This window comes from Xiphophorus couchianus, chromosome 10, assembly GCF_001444195.1.
Source record: "Xiphophorus couchianus chromosome 10, X_couchianus-1.0, whole genome shotgun sequence".
Classification (NCBI taxonomy): Eukaryota; Metazoa; Chordata; class Actinopteri; order Cyprinodontiformes; family Poeciliidae; genus Xiphophorus; species Xiphophorus couchianus.
The window spans coordinates 7,456,641-7,475,566 of NC_040237.1; the positions used below are offsets into that span (position 1 = coordinate 7,456,641).

Here is an 18,926-nt window from a genome sequence, read left to right on the forward strand (position 1 = left end):
TGCTCCTTTTATGATTAGAGCATAAAGCTTGGCTCTCTGGGCAAACATCCCAAGCAGTGCTCCATTCCTCACTCCCCTGCAATCCACTCCCAAGCAGAAATTGTTGATAGGGGATGGGCAGGTGGTTGATTGGAGGACCAAAGAAGACATTGGTGTCTCATGCCACCCCCCACAAAATGTCGCCCATATCAGAAACCACTAAGTACTGTTTTTATCTGGCCTACCATGTCTTGGTAGGTTTCTAGTTGTGTAGCACTCATTACATTTTCAGATGATGGACTGAACAGTACTTTTTGGGTTGGTTTATTACCCAGCTATGTTTTAAACTTCTCCATAACTTCACCCCTGATCTGTCCGCTGCATTCGTTAGTCTGCATGATGCTGTTTGTTCACTAATGTTCTCTAAAAACCCTCTGAGGCCTTCAAATAATGTTTGGATGTTGAAGGAGTTACAGTGGTTACAGTTTATTTATAAGCCTCAAGAGTAAAAGGGAACTGAGATAAATGCCGGACACACCTTTCAGTGTTTTTTTTTTTTTTAAATATGTTGAAAACTCAGGTTTTTCTCCCAAATCACAGTCAGATTGTGTTAGGTGTGGTTCTATTTTTTTTTTTTTTTTAATTCAGTGCGTTTTTAATTCATTTTCCACCTCTTCCTCTCCAGAATCAAACATCACAGCTATTTTACAACCATCAAAGAACTTTAAGGTGACTCATTAACTGAATGTCCACAACATCTTTTAGATTTTCTTTATGCTAAATATTTTATTAGTAAGGCATTTTTGCAAGGGTCAGTACAGCTTAATTCAGTAGCAGAAATAATCAAATAAGTAAAATCAATCATCTAGTCTATCTTTCCCTACTGCTGACACTGAGAACTAAAAAAGGGAACCTTTGAGAGAGACGGACGGAGTTTGGCGTTTCGAACCCCAGACCTGGCTTGATGATGAAGAAGGTGTGGCAGCAGGAGGAAGATGTTGATCGGCGAAGGCCAGGATCTCCGCAGGTCCGATGAGCTTCTTCTCCGCATGGATGCTGAGGTCACACAGGACTTGGTGCTGGCAGGAAAAAAGGCACTAGTTCTTCTTCCTTGTCTTTGTCTTCATCTTTGTCTTTGGGGTCAGAACCCAGCCGATGAGAGAAGTGCGATTCGAAGCCACAGGTTGTGGGCCAGACGGGTTGGTCTCCATGTGCAGGACAGTCTCCGGCTCCGTGGCCCCGGCTCTTCTTCAGCTGCAGAGTTCTTTGTCCATCTCGATCTTGGCTCGAAGCTGCCCGGAGGATCCAACGAAAGGTTCCTCTTTTGCACCCACCTTATATAGGGTTCATCTGTCTGCTTAGACAGATGATCTCATATCCGTCACTGTCTTAAGAGACATCATGTCATGATGTCTGTGCCAATGTCTCAGGGCTGCTCAACCTCCTGTTTCCATATAAGGTGCTGATCATCTCTGCTCTCCTGTTAGTTCCCCTTTTTCCCTTCCTGTCACCTTTCACCTACCATCTACCTCCAACATATCAGTGATGTTTAATTGCAGTTTTATAACCTTTTACACCATTTCAAGTTTAATGTCAAAATCACATTTATATCACATTTATTTTCTTTAGCTTCTCTGATTTAGCATTCATTTATAATTTTATAACTATAACTTATTAATTATATTTATTATAATCTTAATGTGAGTTATTACAGATGTTTTTCTGAAAAGAAACCAAGAATAATACATGATTCTAATTATTTACTACTAAAGTTACAGTTACTTGTTTTTCTTGTAAGTGTTCTCACAAATGTAAGTGTAAGTATTATTACAATTAAACCAATATTAATATAAGTATTTTACTTTGAATCTTATCCAATTACTAATAATGTTTAGATTTCATTCTTTAAAACTTTCATGCTTTAAACTAAGAAATAGTCTCAGCTATTTTTATAAATCTGCAGGCTGGAAACTTCCTCTTTTTCCAGGAAACCTGCTTTTCCTGTTTAATGACTCTCTCTGACTGACTATGATTTCTTATGATTAGATAGAAAAAAGTAGAATTAAAGCAAAGTTTGCATGAGACAAAAACAACACACACAACTAGATTTATTTTATTGACACTTAAGTCTAATGTTGGGCCTTGATGTCACTTGAGTGATTCATTTTAAAGATAACTTTATTTATTATTACTGTTAAACTAACTTTATTGACACTTAAGTCTACTGCTGGGCCTTGATGTCACTTGAGTGATTCATTTTAAAGATAACTTTATTTATTATTACTGTTAAACTAAAATCTCCAGCATGGGGAAGTGGGATGAGCTCGGATTTTCTTGACACCCCCTCCACGAGGTCAGACCTTTCACATGCTGGGAGTCCATCACCCTCCTGCAGTTCGCCGTCCTCATCCACTAGAAAGAGAAGAGGTTCGTCTGGGATGTGAAGATGCAGATTCTTCATCCTCAGTTTTCACAGAGGGCTCGGTGTAGTCATCAAAACTCCACTTCTCTTGACACCCCCTCTTTGGAGTTTTGATTTCCCCCATGAGGTGATGAATGTCGAAGAAAACTTGGATCGCTCTGATTCTTCTACAGGAACCTTCGCTGGATGAACTGTCGGTTCTTCAGGATGTGGAATGGTTCTTTAGGGAAGATGGGCTGAGACAGAAGGCCTCAAAAAAAAAACTTTTCTGGCTGTTCAGCAGAGCAAAGCAAAAAGCATAAGCATCATGACGCTTTATCCGTAATCATGATCCTATTCCATAGCTGGGGTCGTTAAGGGGTACTGGAGTTGTCAGAGGCATCAGGAATTGTCCAATTAAAAAACTGCAGTCTTTGGACCCGTTCATCAAAACTTACAGCCAGGTTGAAGTGTGATGAAGGTGGAAAAAACACAAAAACAAAACAGTTCCTTCTGTGGATGCAATCCATCGTGTGGGACACAATTAAGTCCTCCGGTTGCTTGTAGGCTTGTAAAATAAGCTTCTGATGCCATGCATTGAGGGGTGAATTCAGCTTGCGTTTGGTTTGATAACACACATAGACTGTAAAACATTTGAGCCGTCTTCAATTGTTTCTACTATCTTCTATTTGTTAAGTCAAATAGATTCAGCAAGTTTTAGATTTTAAATCTAAATGTGTGAGTCCATTAAAGATAAATTTAATCGTAAGTTGTTTTAAGCATTTATTCATTCTGCAATCCTCTAAGAGTCGAATAAACTAGAGTTCCTAGGTCATCAAAAAAAAAAAAAAAAACCCTGTTCATACTAGATGTTTCTGAGCAGAATTCATTGTGATGTACAAAAAATTTTTTCAGATCAGAAATTTTATTAATGCAATTTGAAACAAAAATCTAAATAATTCTAAAGTAAAATAGGCATTTACTTTAACTCAATATTGTGAATGAAACTAACAGAGAAATGTCTGCTCCTTTACTAGGTGACAATAGTTTTCTCCCTCCTATTGTGAAATAACTATTTTGTTTAAATTTAAGGCATTAAGTAAAACGCAGAATTCAAGACAAAAAAATTCTAGATAACTTGTCTCTTGTTGTTAAATCAACTTCATAAACTAACTTCTGAGATAAAACCAAAACAATTTTGTGGACTTGAACTACATTTTCAAGGCAGCAGGTGGACTCTCATTTTCAAATTAAACCACCTTCAAATGTTTCACAGTGTACAAGTGGCATCTTCTTTTCTTTAAAAAACAGATTTCCATCCATACCTTCCAGGTGTTGGGTCTGACTTCAATGCCTTGTTACAGAATTGATCTTGGTGATTTTCTATGACGCCGCTTCTTCCTCACGACTTCAGCCCCTTTTCCAGTTTAATCCATCAGGTTGTGACAGGAGTTCTTCTTTAGCATAGTCCAATTTCTTCACGGCCCTCCCAGTCCAAAGCCTTGAAGTTGTTCTTTGAACGGCAACCTTCCCGTAATAGTGGCCAGTCTAATGTAGGATGGCATGGTGCTTGATTCTCTGGCCATCTTCCCGTAATGTTCTGGTTCGCTGTAGCTAAGAACTGGCTTGAGCACTGCTTCCTCATGGACCCCTTTCTTCATCAGTAGTACTGTGTTGAAGTTCAGTACTTACTTCACAAAATCTTGGGCGTTGAATCTCAGCTTGATCCCCGTAGCTGCAGGCCGATCTTGAGCTTTAATCCAAACTCTCTGCCCTGTTTTCAGTGACACTTCAAGCTGCAACTTCCCTTTTCCTTCCTAAGCAAAAAGGAGAAGTGTCTTCGCCTCCCTGCTTTCTGTGACGTGAACGGAGTTCCTCTGCAGGGGAAGACCTGCTCTTCTAGCAGTTGTCACTGTGTCCATCAGCACCAAGAGGTACTTCTCACCTCTCTTTCCTGTTGTCCCCATTGGCTCTGCTACATCCATGCAGACTGAACCCCATGGGACTGTGCTCTTGATGAACAAAGCTTCCATCCGCTGCCCTCGGCGACCTGCGTTGTATTGACCACACACTTCACAGTCCCTCAGCACGCGTTGGACTTGTTTCACTGGGATCCAAAGATCTTGCTCCTCCAGCTCCTTACGGGTAGGTCGCACGCCTGCATGTCCAAGGGCCTCATGCACGCTCCGCACGACCTCGACCACGTACTCTTCTGGGACCTCCCGTCCTCTGGGAGTACTGTCCCACTTCTCGGTACCGACAAAGACGATCTTCCTTTGTTGGACATAACAGTCCACTTCATCATTCCCACGCCAATGAGCTCCCTCATGCGTGTGTGCTCTTTGATGCTCAACTTCTATCTCCAACTGCATTTTTAGCTCAGCAATCTTTTTCCACAAATCTTTGTGTGCCACGGGCTTGCCCTTTGCAGTCTCGAAACCATTTTCTTCCCAAATGGCCAAGTCCTCTCTAAGGGCCTGAGCACAGTAGTAACTGTCAGTTACTAACCTGGCACTCTTGATTTTCCTTTTCACCAGCTCCAGCAATCCTTCCAGTACTGCCGTTACTTCTCCGGCTTGAGCACTACCGGGAGCTTTTCCTTTCTGACGGCATTTCTCTCTGGCATCCTGCTTCAGAATAAATCCCCAGTATGCCGACTGGTCGGACCCCTTTCTGGATCCATCGGTGTAGATTGTCCATTCCGGTTGTTCTGGCTTCTCAGATGTCTCTTGCGGTCGTTTCTTACTGGTGGGTTGTGCTGGCCCAATTTCAAGCTCCGGGTCCAGCAGGATGTCTTTAACCATGTCTGCGTCTGTGTGATGATGTCAGCTGCTGGTGTTTGTTCCTCTGTTGCCGGATGTCTTCTCGATGGCTGCAGTGGAGGACGCGGTGTGCTTCCTCATCCATCGTCGGCTGATGACACCTTTCTCCGTCTCCTCTGCATGGTTGCTGGCTGGTCTGGTCAGCATTACATCACGAACCACTCCAGCAAGAGTGAGCCAGCTTTCCTTTGTCAGGGGTTGATGTTTCAGTTCCTCATTCTTGGAACCAACTTCCCCACTTGCTTCAGGTCTGAGTCACAGTAGCTGTGTAGAAGCTGATGCAGTTCTGTTGAGGTCTCCTCCTTTTCCAAACGATCTGGACGGCCGGCTTCCTCCGGTTTCTTCCCCAGATTTTCCTCCTCGAAGTGATCATCCATCACTCCGTCTCTCTGTCGGTTCAAGTTGTCTATCCCCCAAAGCCTCTCTTTAGCCTTCGAGCAGGGATGGGTCTAGACTATGTTGGCTACTAGCTTCACTGTCTGGATCCGGTCATTTATCCTCAGTAGGAGCCTTCCCGCACCTGTATGCCATACAGTTACTGCAAGGGTTGTGACTGACGGCCTTATCAGTCACCATTAACTCTATTCCTTAAGAGTTAACAAGCCAAGTGAGCTATTCAGATCCTCACATCTGTTTTTACTAACTTGGCCATAGGGCCCTCCTACTCCGTTGGACTGGGCCCCACGTTGGGCGCCACTTGTTGTTGCGCAACACCCCCCCCCCTCCTTTCTGTCTCTACTCTCTCACTCTCGTACTTCCTCTTCTGAGAGGGGAGATGTGCTACCAGCTCTCCGTCTAACGGGTCCGTTGAGTTTCCTAAATCTGCTGGGATTTACCCTGTCCAGAACTGAAGTAAACTCTGTTTAAGCTGGTTTCGAGAAACGATTCGCCTGGTTATCTGACGGCCTACATCCAGGTGTCCCACCCTTCTTCCCCCTGTGAATTAGCCAGACTGAGCAGCCTACAGCCAACTAGTTTCACAGAGCACACCTGTTAACGGTCGCTCGTTCTCTATTTTACAACTTGCATTTGTTATTGAACCAGGTAGGTTTTAGTGACTCGGGCGAGTCCCAAGGATGAGGTTTTAAATATGGGCTACCAGCAACCTAAAAACATTTTCCACCTCTTCCTCTCCAGAATCAAACATCACAGCTATTTTACAACCATCAAAGAACTTTAAGGTGACTCATTAACTGAATGTCCACAACATCTTTTAGATTTTCTTTATGCTAAATATTTTATTAGTAAGGCATTTTTGCAAGGGTCAGTACAGCTTAATTCAGTAGCAGAAATAATCAAATAAGTAAAATCAATCATCTAGTCTATCTTTCCCTACTGCTGACACTGAGAACTAAAAAAGGGAACCTTTGAGAGAGACGGACGGAGTTTGGCGTTTCGAACCCCAGACCTGGCTTGATGATGAAGAAGGTGTGGCAGCAGGAGGAAGATGTTGATCGGCGAAGGCCAGGATCTCCGCAGGTCCGATGAGCTTCTTCTCCGCATGGATGCTGAGGTCACACAGGACTTGGTGCTGGCAGGAAAAAAGGCACTAGTTCTTCTTCCTTGTCTTTGTCTTCATCTTTGTCTTTGGGGTCAGAACCCAGCCGATGAGAGAAGTGCGATTCGAAGCCACAGGTTGTGGGCCAGACGGGTTGGTCTCCATGTGCAGGACAGTCTCCGGCTCCGTGGCCCCGGCTCTTCTTCAGCTGCAGAGTTCTTTGTCCATCTCGATCTTGGCTCGAAGCTGCCCGGAGGATCCAACGAAAGGTTCCTCTTTTGCACCCACCTTATATAGGGTTCATCTGTCTGCTTAGACAGATGATCTCATATCCGTCACTGTCTTAAGAGACATCATGTCATGATGTCTGTGCCAATGTCTCAGGGCTGCTCAACCTCCTGTTTCCATATAAGGTGCTGATCATCTCTGCTCTCCTGTTAGTTCCCCTTTTTCCCTTCCTGTCACCTTTCACCTACCATCTACCTCCAACATATCAGTGATGTTTAATTGCAGTTTTATAACCTTTTACACCATTTCAAGTTTAATGTCAAAATCACATTTATATCACATTTATTTTCTTTAGCTTCTCTGATTTAGCATTCATTTATAATTTTATAACTATAACTTATTAATTATATTTATTATAATCTTAATGTGAGTTATTACAGATGTTTTTCTGAAAAGAAACCAAGAATAATACATGATTCTAATTATTTACTACTAAAGTTACAGTTACTTGTTTTTCTTGTAAGTGTTCTCACAAATGTAAGTGTAAGTATTATTACAATTAAACCAATATTAATATAAGTATTTTACTTTGAATCTTATCCAATTACTAATAATGTTTAGATTTCATTCTTTAAAACTTTCATGCTTTAAACTAAGAAATAGTCTCAGCTATTTTTATAAATCTGCAGGCTGGAAACTTCCTCTTTTTCCAGGAAACCTGCTTTTCCTGTTTAATGACTCTCTCTGACTGACTATGATTTCTTATGATTAGATAGAAAAAAGTAGAATTAAAGCAAAGTTTGCATGAGACAAAAACAACACACACAACTAGATTTATTTTATTGACACTTAAGTCTAATGTTGGGCCTTGATGTCACTTGAGTGATTCATTTTAAAGATAACTTTATTTATTATTACTGTTAAACTAACTTTATTGACACTTAAGTCTACTGCTGGGCCTTGATGTCACTTGAGTGATTCATTTTAAAGATAACTTTATTTATTATTACTGTTAAACTAAAATCTCCAGCATGGGGAAGTGGGATGAGCTCGGATTTTCTTGACACATTACGGTTTGTAATTGTAAGTTGTAACCAGACAAAATGTGGAAGAGGAAAGGGGGTGAATAATTATGCAATATTTTGTAACTATATTGGGTTATGAGTGTGACTGATATTAAATATATATTTAATGGTCTCACACATTCACTTCTTTCACGTCAACTACACTAATACTGCTTAACAAAGCAGCACTAAGATATCTTCATCAATCCCTCTCTGATTGTAATCTCTGTCAGTGGACGGATAGTACACACCCATTGCAGAAGACCAAAACTATTTATTTCTAATGTAGTCATTAGAAGTGTACAGAGTAGTCACAGTTACCTAACATATTGCTTGTACATTGCGTAAAAACCTACATTCAGTAGACTAGTAGACCATAATGAATAAAATACTTTGTGATTTTCTAATTGCCAACCTATTTTCATATAATCCATAATTTGTTCATTAGTCATTTAAACAGATGCTGGATTGTTTCAGTCATAATATAGTAATTAATATATATTTTGAGAAGAAACTATGTGGGTGAACTCTGGTGACTAATTCAAAAACCTTGTAAACTGTGATTTCTTCACCAGAAAACCTAGTGGGCCAGCCAGCTGTTTAACAGCTGTCAGCCAATCAGAGTTCAGTCTCTTTCAGGCATAAAACAGAGAAAACCAAAGTCCCACACAAAACCTTCTGCAAGAACACACATGCAGAGTCTGTTTGGATTTCACCCACTGCACTCAAGAACCATGATAAACACAAGGAGTCCAGGTGTTTTCTTAAGCTTGCTGATAGCCCTTCCTTTAGCTGAAGTGGTAAGGACATTTTTAACTTATCTGAAGTCAAATTTTACTTGTCTTTTCGGTATTGACTGATTAATAATATTTTCAGGGCCAGTCGAGGCATGGAAGAAGAAGAAACATTGGTGCTTTCCTGCCTTCTTCTGACAGTTCCAGTAAATAGATCCTTTATTAAGATTTCTTGATTTTGCTTCCTGAGCATTAAGTGTGTCATTTCATCTTGTAGATGGGATCTGTCTCAACGGTGGGATGTCTGTCCCTTCATTGGTCACCGGTGAACACTTGTTTTGTAAGTGCCCTGATGGTTTTTCTGGGAGACACTGTGAAACAGGTGAGAAGCTGATTTTTCAAGCTAAACTTCAGTGATGCCAGTTCACATTTTAATCACTTGTGTCTGTAGTTATAGCGAAAGGTGACAGCTGCTATGAAGGGATCGGGTTAAACTACAAAGGGACTGTTTCAAAATCAGTCAGTGGAAAAACATGCAAGATCTGGGATTTACACACCAGGGATCGTTACCTGTCCTCAGACCTTCACTCTGGAAGACACAACTACTGCAGGTGGTCTATGGCTTGAATGTTAAACATCTGTCTCTATTCTCATACAAATAACAAAACAATTAATATCTTACAAGGAAATAGTGTGCTACTGGTCTTTGTAATGCATTTAGTCATACATCTAACAAAAAGGAAGGATTGTCATGATTCACTGAATCACTTTCGGTAGAATATAGGTCAAACACAGCAGTTTAACTGAATGCTTGTTGTTACATACCTGACTTTACTTGCAACATTTAATGTTTTAGTCCAGTTCACATATTTAGCACTAATTAATAATAAATGTCATGTCAAGAAGACGCCTCACAAAACAAACAGAGTCAGGTCATATCCTGAAATATACTGTTTGATTTAATAAAATTAATGCAATCCAATGATACAGATTTAAATTCACTTAGATCCAGTTTGGTCCTATATAATAACACAAAGCAAATCAGTTGTGTTTGTAATGCCGGGTGGTAAAAAGTTTATCTATCTTTGGAAATTAGGTCAATTGCAGTGAAACAATATGAATTTGCAGCAATCCCTTCTCTAGAGCAAGTATCAGGTGAGAGTGGATGTTTGGATTAGGCTTTATGGATAAATGTATTTGTATATACCTGATTAATACATCTGCGTAACATCACCGCAATAATGGAACACAATTTTATCAAGTAGAGGCATGTATAATTTGGAGAATTTGCAGTGCTCCACATACCTCACTGGGATTAGTGTTAACATGAATAAACTGGAATTTGTCAGACAAAAATGATCTAAACCAGCCAGATGCCTTAATCCAAGAGCCCTAAGAACAATGTTAGTGAATGTAGAGTAGGTCAAAATCAGAATGGTTGTAAACCAATACCTGCTCTTAGTTACTTTTAATAATTGTAATTCTATTTCCCATAGATGTTTTGTAGATTTTGCATCAGAATAACAACACACTTTTGTATGTAAGTTCCAAATTTTGCATTTATGTCAACTAAGTTGTATATTGGTCTTTAACCAATTTTTTAATTAACATGTAGTGGTATTACTCAGTTTCAGCCTGGTTTAATTTTAATTTGTAAATATATTATTGTCATTACTTTAGTAACTCAAATGATCAACTATCAACTCATGAGTCTTTCGAAAGACTAACTTTCTATCTATTGCCAATTTTATGGCAATTACTGGTTTATTGTATGAAATAGTTTACTCACCCAATAACTGCTTTAGGCTGACAAATCTGTTGCATGTTACTGTGATTATATTGAAGTGCTAATTACTTTCTGAACTTCCATGAGAGGGAGGCCAAACTCCACTTTACTTGACATATTCAATAAGAACTTAGAAACTTCCTGAGAAGATCTTAGCATCCAAATACTTACTGAGGATGCATACGTTTTCACATGGCCTTTTCAGTCAAATTGTCAATTTTATGCCAAAGATATTTATTGTTTGTTGGTTCTTGACAGTGTTTTTCTTTCAGAAATATTCAGTACAGACTACGCCCATGGTGTAACGTTCAAAAAAACCACCAGCTAGTCCAGGAATATTGTGATATCCCACATTGTGACGTCAAATCCTGTAAGTATGTTCTTCCTGAAATGAGAATATGTTTTTATTCACATGCATCAGATTTGATGTAGGTCTTGAATCTCTTAGACAAGTTCAGATTTTTTTTTCTAAGAAAGATTTGGAAAATATCTTAATAAATTAGGATGTTTCAGATATATATAAGGTGCATGGTCCAAAAGTTTGAAAAAAAAATCTTTTCAATCTTACAGTCACACCTGCACCTTCAATTTCACCCACCATGCCGCAAGCATGTAAGCTCCTAATGCAAATGGTTTTTTTTTTGTTTTCTTTTTCTGGTCATGTATGTGTTTTCCAACAACAGTTTTGGATTTGGCTTCCTTCCCAGCTGCAGAGCTGACATGTGGCCAGCGGACTATACAAAGGCAGACAAAGATTGTGGGTGGAACAGTTTCTACTGTGGAATCTCACCCATGGATCGCTGCTATCTTCTGGCGTAGCAAATCGAATCAGAATGTTTTCCGCTGTGGGGGAAGTCTGATATCTGCCTGCTGGGTCATCACAGCTGCCCACTGCTTCCCTGAAGGGTAGGAAAGTTACTATAAACAGAGCCGGTGCCAAGAAATTACAGATTTTTTTGTTGTATGTTTGTGTGTTAGCTCTCAGATGAGGCATCAACGCTTCTCTGTCACGCTGGGAAAAAATGCGATCAACGAGAGTGACCCAACAGTGGAGCAAACCTTCAGAGTGGAGCAAATCTTCATCCATGAACAATTTAACAACACTGATCAAAGCTATAACAATGACATTGGTATGAATGGATCTATTTGCTACAAAAACCTCCTAAAGAAAAACAGCCAACAACATAAATTCTAACTTACCTAAAGAAAGCTTGCCATCTTAAATACAACAAACTGTCTTTTTTTGCTGATTTCTCTCAGCTTTGATGAAGTTGGTGGCCAATCATGGAAAGTGTGCTGAAGAGACTAACTCGGTAAAGACTGTCTGCCTCCCACCGCCTCTGCAAAGCCTCCCGCCAGGGATCACCTGCGAGATTGCTGGATATGGGAAGGAGAAATCTGGTGAAGAGAGTTTGATATACCTTGTTCTTCTACGTGTAAAGACTAACTGTTGCGAGGCTGTCAGAACAGCCATGGAAAAACAATCTTTGCTTTTTCTTCTTGAAAAGTCAATCAGCACTTGATTGGTTGGTCATCTTGAGTCTAATCACCTCTATAACAACAGGCATTTTGTCATTCTCATCAGTATCAGTATCTCAATAGTATGACCTCAGGAACATTTAAAAAAAATTTTTTTTAAAGCAACTGCATCCTTGAATGAACTTAATATTTCTTCGGATTGTGTTGATAGTCATGGAAATGCTATTTTTTGGATGGCTGCATGTTAAAACAAAGATACAAGATTGATGTACTGTCGTAAAATTATACCGTTTTTATTGTGCAATGTCTTATCTGTTCCTTTACTTTGCAGGGTTATGGTATAATTCTCAGTACCTCAGGGAGGCTCAGGTGAACCTCCTCGCTGATGATGTGTGTCAACAGAAGGATTATTATGGAAATATGGTCAACAACAACATGTTTTGTGCTGCACGTCCCGACTGGAGCCAGGATGCCTGTGAGGTATTTGAGCGTGTCCATAGCTGACTTGAGAATTTCTCCCACACATGATGTTTGTTCCCATTAAAACTGTCTGCCTCTGTCTGACAGGGTGACTCAGGAGGACCACTGGTCTGCAAAGTCAACAACACTCTCTTCCTCTTTGGAATTATTAGCTGGGGAGACGGATGTGCAAAGGAAAATAAACCTGGTGTTTATACCAGAGTTACCAATTATAACAAATGGATAGAAGAAAAGACAAATCTGTCTACCATCACTACTGGAACCATGTTCCCTCAGAAATGATTTAAAGCTCAGGCCACAAATTATTTGGAGAATAACAAAGATTGTTATTGATAAAGCAAAATGACAACTGCTGGGGATTTCTGAGCTGTAAAACAACTTAAGCTGAACTACTTCATAAGCTTGACTGAAAGATATAGAAAATACTTTTGTGTTTCTGTTTATATTAATCAGTTTTTATTATTCCATCTAATCAGCACTTGTATGACTCAGTTCACTCAGTGTTGAGTGTTACTTTTCTCTGTCTTTTATATATTTCAGGTAAAATAGAAACAAAGCAAGAGCAAATTCTCTTCTGATACAGTATATGTGATAAAACGTGTTGGTGTTAACTTTTATACCTCTGATGAGGAATAAAAGTTGTGTATTTATTTTTTCTTAATTGTGCCTGTAATTTTGCTTCATGATATGATCTTCCTTTAAGCAAATACAATTTTTACACTGATAATTTGATGTTGTCTATGTCTGTAAATGAATCAGGGCACTGTAGCTTTAATAAAGTTGAATTGAAATTAAATGAGTTACTGCTTCTGTCTTCTTAAAAACAGAATGAAAGCAAAACATCTTTAGTGCCTTCATCAAGGAATCAGTGTTTGTTATTGTAATGATTCGTTACACAACTTTGCCACCCTGTGGTCAAAACGAAGCATAGCATGTTATCAAAGACTGACAAGAGTGATAGTGGCTTCACATTAAAACAGTCGTCAGGACATAGAGTGACAGCTGAATGTTGAGTGGGCCACCAGGCTTTACTTGCCCCCCCCCATCAGGCTAAGCATAATTTGTTTATTTATTAAATAATTTTCTCTACACCGGTAACAGTATTAAAGAGTCTCTTGGTTGGAAGCACAATGGCAAAATAGAATGGTTAGTTTGTAATAACAGGTGTATTTTTTTATTGGCCATCTTTACCAATCTACACACCAACAACTTCAGCAAATAAAGTGACACTTAAATAAGGATGAAACAACTGAAGTACAAAAAATTTGTATTTATTTATTCTTCCTTTTGTTAAGACTTTAAAGTTGATTTTTAGGTATTGTTAATAATATATTCCAATAGCATATTCTTAAATTTTATGTCATCTTTAGAAACGTATAATTATTGTAGGCTGCTGGATGACGGCCCCAGCACCTCTGCCACCGGACACAGCAAGTTATTATCTGGGGTAAACCGTGTTGTGTGATTCTTCAGCTAAATGCTCTCCAGTGCAAGAGGATGGTAACAGTCGAGGGTCACGACTCCCTTTGAACAGAACCAGAACCAGGATATAACCTTTTACCTTTTTTGAATTCAAGTAGAAAAATAGCACCACCAGATGGTGCTAAAGTTGTAACAAAATACACACAAAATGCCAGGACGTAATTACAGTTTGAGCAGAAGCCCACAATAAGAAACAACTTTAATCCAGTTGTTGGGAAAAAAAAATACTAATATTGCAGTAGTTTTGTGTCATATTAACAATTTCCTGGCAAATATTTAAGCTTCATCAGAATTATAATTTTCTATTGTATTTTATGTCTGTTATATGCAAATTATCCACAGGTTTGGTTGCTACACTTTATGTCTGTCACCAGGTTTAGCTGTTGTCACCTGTGTGTGCAGAATAGGTGGATACATTTCACATAAAGAAATTTAATGTATTCACACACTGTCATATATTTGGGTTTTATTTCCATCACATTGAGGTTTTATCGTTTGTTTGTTTTTACAGTTCTACTGTGTGTCTGTGAATTCCTGCTTGTAGTTTATTTGTCTCTATGTTTTTTTTGTTTTGTTTCTCTTTTTTTTGTCTTTTTGACCATTTTAAATCTCCTGTCCTCATTTCTGCCTAAATAAAATATTTATCTGATGCATTTCTTCTCTTAAAGGTTTGTTTTAAGTCATGGCTTTACTTCATATTGTGACATTCACAAATTTAGCTTCTTTTTATCTTGCTTTTGTCTGCGTGTTTTCTGTTAGCTTTTTTGCATCCCTCTGTGTCTTTTCCCTTTTAAAAGTATCCTGTATTTTTGTCTCTTTGTGCATGTGTTATTCCTGTTTGTGTATTTTTAAATATTTTTATGGAGATTTATGGTTTGTCTGGTTTTGTATTTTTCCATGTTTATTTTGCATCAGTTGTAATACATGTTTCTTCTGCTGCTTTGCTTTTCTAGTTATTTTGGATATACTTGTTATTTTCAAGACTCTCTATAGTTGTGGTGATTGCAGAGGAGCCTAAAAGTTTCCATGAGCTCAGAAAAAGTTTCAGAACAGGTTTGCTGGACAGATGAACTCATGAGTCCTTGCTGATCTCTAGATTTGGCAAACAGGGACAGGCTGCTGCACCCACCCAACATAATCAGTTCATACATTCAACGTTTTAAAAAAACTGTTGAAGTTTTCATGATTCATAATTTATGTATGCATTATGATTCATTTGTGATTAAACAAAGTTAATCCATGCGGGAAAGAACACACTGAAAACTAATATTCATCACCGTTGTTTGACGGTTATCCAGACAGACTCGTCTGAATGACTAGTCTAACTTTCTCACTGGATATTTTGGGTGGGGCTCAGACTATTTTGTTCAGTTGCTCCCATCCTTTGGGACAAACATTTTTACCTTTATTTTCTTAACATGGTAGAATTGTTGTTTCTAATGCTTTCCTTTCACAGTTATTTTTTTTTTTACAACAAATACTCTCCCATCTTTTAAAATTTTATTCCATCTGCATTAATCATAATAACACAGCATTTTGTCCACTTTAGTGACCTAACCTTTATTGCTTTATCTGTAATGTTTTGTTGCAAGATGTCCTGCAAGGCCCCAATGATTAAAGTGCATTCTTGTCCTTAACTTCTGCTGTTTTGCTTTTCTAGTTATTTTGGATATACCTGTTATTTTCAAGACTCCCCAGACGTAACACTGGGAGTAACATTCCTGGTGCTGCAGTGCAGGACTACAGAAACACACCTTGCCGCAGATGAGGTGTGTCTAAGTGGGTGTGACTTCAAGCTCGTCTCTAAACCAAGCTTGACTCTCTTTTCAGAGGACTCTCTGCCATCCCACGAGTGCCATATTACCTGAAGTAAGTGCTCTTATTTTGAAATATTTATTCTTTTTTTTTGTATCGTATTTATCAAACACTAAATATGCTCTTGTGGTAATACCTTGTGGAGTTTTTTGTGGCTCTTTGTGAATAACTTTCCGTAATGTATGGTGTCCTGGCTGCTCTCTGCTTCAGCTTCTCATCTGAATTGTTTCCTTGTAGTCGTTCCTGAGCAGCCACCACCATGCCTGAGACTGCAGAGTCCCACTCCGTGACCCTCACCACTAACCGTAACTGCACCATGGAGATCACCAACGTCAGTACTATTTACTGTCTCGTCAATCCAAAGTAAGAACCTCTGAAAGACGGCCAGTAGTTTCCTCCATGATCTGCATCTTAAATACAGTCAAACATTTGTTCATGGCTCATTGGAGGTCTCATTTCTTGGGTTTTTCAGCTTTTTTTTTTTCTTTTTGCAAGTTATTTTGCGTACCTGTTTTGTTTCAACTGTCTGTTGATTTACAAATCTGGGGTGTTTTCTCAGTTTTTCATATATTTGTGCATGTTTATTTTTTATTATCTATTTTTAATTAGTAAGTGAATTTGTGATTGTCTTGGGGGTGGGGGTGGGGGGGGTTATATTATGAAAATTTAGGATTTACCTTTCATTATTCAATTACATTCTTTGCTGGATTTCAATAGATTTTCTATTACTTTTGATGAAATGACTCATGACTTCTTTTCTATTCCTTTCAGGGTTCACATGGAGAGTGGCTTCCCATTCAGCCCCCCGCAGCCCACTGTGCGCACCACCAAGACAGAGGTGTGCTCCTTCACCAAGGACGACAACACAGCGTCAGGAGCCGTGGGCGTCCTGACCTACGAGCTGTTTAACATGCGTGACCAACGCTGCAGCGAGCTGATGGCCATCATGTTCTCTGTGCCTTTCGACTACAACCTCTACAAGAACTGGCTTGGCGTGGGCATCTTCGAGAACACGCGCGCCTGCGATAACAAGCTGTTCGACACAATGTACAAAGGCAAGGATTTCACCAACTTTTTGCGCCAAGAGGCCAATGGCTCCGGAGTGGTCTTCCAGGGCAAGAATCTGGACGTGAGGGCCTGCATGTCTGATAATGGAAAGGCGATCATCAAAGTTGAGCTGTATGACAAGATGGGCAGATGAACTATTTGCAATGCTGTCAAAATGAACAGGTCACATCATTTGAAAGCATTATAGTTGACATTCCTGATTGTTGATTCCTGTCATTATGAGTGCTTTAAAAAAATAAAAGTAAAAAATAATCTAATTCACTTCTTGTCTATTTTGCTTTGTTGGCAGTCCTTTTTTCTTTGACAAAAAATTGCTATTCAAATGCAAACTAATAAGTTAAAATCAGAAGCTGTGTGCAACACAGTCGTTTGACAGGATGACTGCAATGGATTATAAGATGATCACCATGGAAACAAACAAAATAAAAAATTGAAGTAAGACAAAAGAAACGGGTGTGGTTTTCTAGTCTGAGAGGGAGTCACTATGAGGCAAACTCAACAGTGTCATACCTTGCCAAGACAATACAGTTAAAACAAGAAAAACCACATTGAGCTACACCTATTTTCTGTGTGCATCGTTAGAAATACCTGATTAATGAAGTCTGAGACAGGGCGGAACACAGTTGGGAATCTGCTGTGGGTGGAGACATGGTGGGTTGTCTCACATTCCCCAGTAAGATTTACCTGAACACTAGAGTCTGGGATTCAAATACGACATCGCACAAGCGAGCAACACACCACTGGCACAGACAGGTAAGCCCTCTTTGCTTCTTAAACTTACTGAGAAGTAGTTTTTCTGGTTAGTGAATTGATTATTAGTAACTGCATGTCTGTTTGATCTGTAGTTAAACACTTGAAAACAAAACAATGAGTGAATCAGCAGAGGCTGTGGCTGCCAACCTCAAAAGCAGAAGAAATGTCACCATTGAGATCACCAACCTTAGCAACAATTACTGCCTTGTTAACCCCAAGTAAGTTCAAAATAGGTACAGTTAGCTTCCTACCCCTAAAGTAAAAAAAAAAACTGATTTTTTTAATGACTTTTGTTTCTGCAAAGGGTTTTCTTAGACAATGGCAGCGTCCACAGCCCTCCCCAGCCCACTGTTCGCCCACAGAAGACAGAAGTCTGCAACTTCTCCAAAGACTGCGGAAAAGCGACAGGTGCTGTAGGCGTGCTGACCTATGAGCTGTTTGGCCGATCAGCCAACAGTGCCAAAGAGATTATAGCAATAATGTTCTCTGTGCCATACGACTACAACATGTACAAAAACTGGGTGGCTGTGGGAATTTACAATGTGGGCAAAGAATGCAATGTGAACCTCTACAAAGAGATGTACTACAACAAGGAGCAGACAGGCTTTGTCCGGCAGGAGTCCAATGGCAGTGGGATCCTCTTTGAGGGCAGCAACGTGGACATCAGGGCCACCATGTCCCCCATGGGTAGGGCCATACTGAAGGTGGAAATCTGGGACAAGCTTTTCACCCAAATGGCACAGTGCACCAACTAATTATATTAAAAAAAAGTTCATGTTAGACATGGTCAGCTCTGTGTAAACCTGTGCTAATATTATACCTGTTCATGCAATAAAAGCATAACTACTCAAAGCATCAGTTGTATTTATTTCTGCCAAAGGGAGAAAGAAACAAACAAAATAAAATAAAATTTAACAGGTTTATTTCTGTCAACATAGTTCTCTCCTGCATATTTAAAAATGTATAAACAATCAAATAAACAAATACTTTCAATGTGAAAGTTCATTTTCTCCAGTTGTGTTTTTTTTTTTTTTTTTAAATAAAGACCTTTTAATAAGACAGTCTGAACAGTCTACTTGAAGGCAAATAATAATGTGCCATCAATCTGAATGTAATGCTGTTGTAGCTGCATCCAGACATGCCAACAAATGGTTGCATGATCATAATTTTAAAAAACGTGTAAATTTTGGGACTAAAACTACTTTTGTTTTGGTTTGGTGTATACAGTTTAAAAAATGGATGACTGTTCAAGGTCAGAATTTGTCATTTTAACACCAAATGCTTAAAAACAAAAAAATCATCCATTACTTCTTCAAATGTTTGCTACCTGTCTGTGA

General features: G+C 39.2%; 3 protein-coding genes across 3 annotated transcripts; all 3 read left to right on the plus strand.

Moving 5' to 3' along the window:
- The first annotated feature begins 8,650 nt into the window (after window positions 1-8,650).
- plaub (plasminogen activator, urokinase b) lies at window positions 8,651-13,297 on the plus strand. Its single transcript, XM_028030246.1, has 11 exons — window positions 8,651-8,792; window positions 8,869-8,932; window positions 9,004-9,108; window positions 9,178-9,337; window positions 10,785-10,882; window positions 11,083-11,124; window positions 11,220-11,418; window positions 11,491-11,642; window positions 11,773-11,913; window positions 12,323-12,471; window positions 12,559-13,297. Exons 1-11 carry the CDS (start codon window positions 8,685-8,687, stop codon window positions 12,751-12,753), a joined length of 1,413 nt encoding a protein of 470 aa, XP_027886047.1. The 5' UTR covers window positions 8,651-8,684; the 3' UTR covers window positions 12,754-13,297.
- Window positions 13,298-15,688: 2,391 nt separating this feature from the next.
- On the plus strand, window positions 15,689-17,097 carry LOC114152305 (bryoporin-like). Its single transcript, XM_028030146.1, has 3 exons — window positions 15,689-15,822; window positions 16,006-16,131; window positions 16,540-17,097. Exons 2-3 carry the CDS (start codon window positions 16,028-16,030, stop codon window positions 16,967-16,969), a joined length of 534 nt encoding a protein of 177 aa, XP_027885947.1. The 5' UTR covers window positions 15,689-15,822; window positions 16,006-16,027; the 3' UTR covers window positions 16,970-17,097.
- Window positions 17,098-17,439: 342 nt separating this feature from the next.
- On the plus strand, window positions 17,440-18,442 carry LOC114152304 (DELTA-actitoxin-Ate1a-like). The gene is made up of 3 exons (XM_028030145.1): window positions 17,440-17,589; window positions 17,682-17,807; window positions 17,894-18,442. The coding sequence occupies exons 2-3, from the start codon at window positions 17,704-17,706 to the stop codon at window positions 18,342-18,344; spliced, it is 555 nt and encodes a 184-aa protein (XP_027885946.1). The 5' UTR covers window positions 17,440-17,589; window positions 17,682-17,703; the 3' UTR covers window positions 18,345-18,442.
- The last annotated feature ends 484 nt before the right edge of the window (window positions 18,443-18,926 follow it).

What these genes read in the sequence shown, in the direction of transcription:
- LOC114152305 (XM_028030146.1), top strand. Translation starts at nt 16,028, where the DNA reads ATGCCTGAGACTGCAGAGTCCCACTCCGTGACCCTCACCACTAACCGT. An exon ending in TACTGTCTCGTCAATCCAAA is followed by an intron (nt 16,132 to 16,539) that starts GTAAGAACCTCT and finishes TATTCCTTTCAG; the next exon opens with GGTTCACATGGAGAGTGGCT.
- plaub (XM_028030246.1), top strand. Translation starts at nt 8,685, where the DNA reads ATGCAGAGTCTGTTTGGATTTCACCCACTGCACTCAAGAACCATGATA. An exon ending in ACATTGTGACGTCAAATCCT is followed by an intron (nt 10,883 to 11,082) that starts GTAAGTATGTTC and finishes TCAATCTTACAG; the next exon opens with TCACACCTGCACCTTCAATT. An exon ending in ACCCACCATGCCGCAAGCAT is followed by an intron (nt 11,125 to 11,219) that starts GTAAGCTCCTAA and finishes CTTCCTTCCCAG; the next exon opens with CTGCAGAGCTGACATGTGGC.
- LOC114152304 (XM_028030145.1), top strand. Translation starts at nt 17,704, where the DNA reads ATGAGTGAATCAGCAGAGGCTGTGGCTGCCAACCTCAAAAGCAGAAGA. An exon ending in TACTGCCTTGTTAACCCCAA is followed by an intron (nt 17,808 to 17,893) that starts GTAAGTTCAAAA and finishes GTTTCTGCAAAG; the next exon opens with GGTTTTCTTAGACAATGGCA.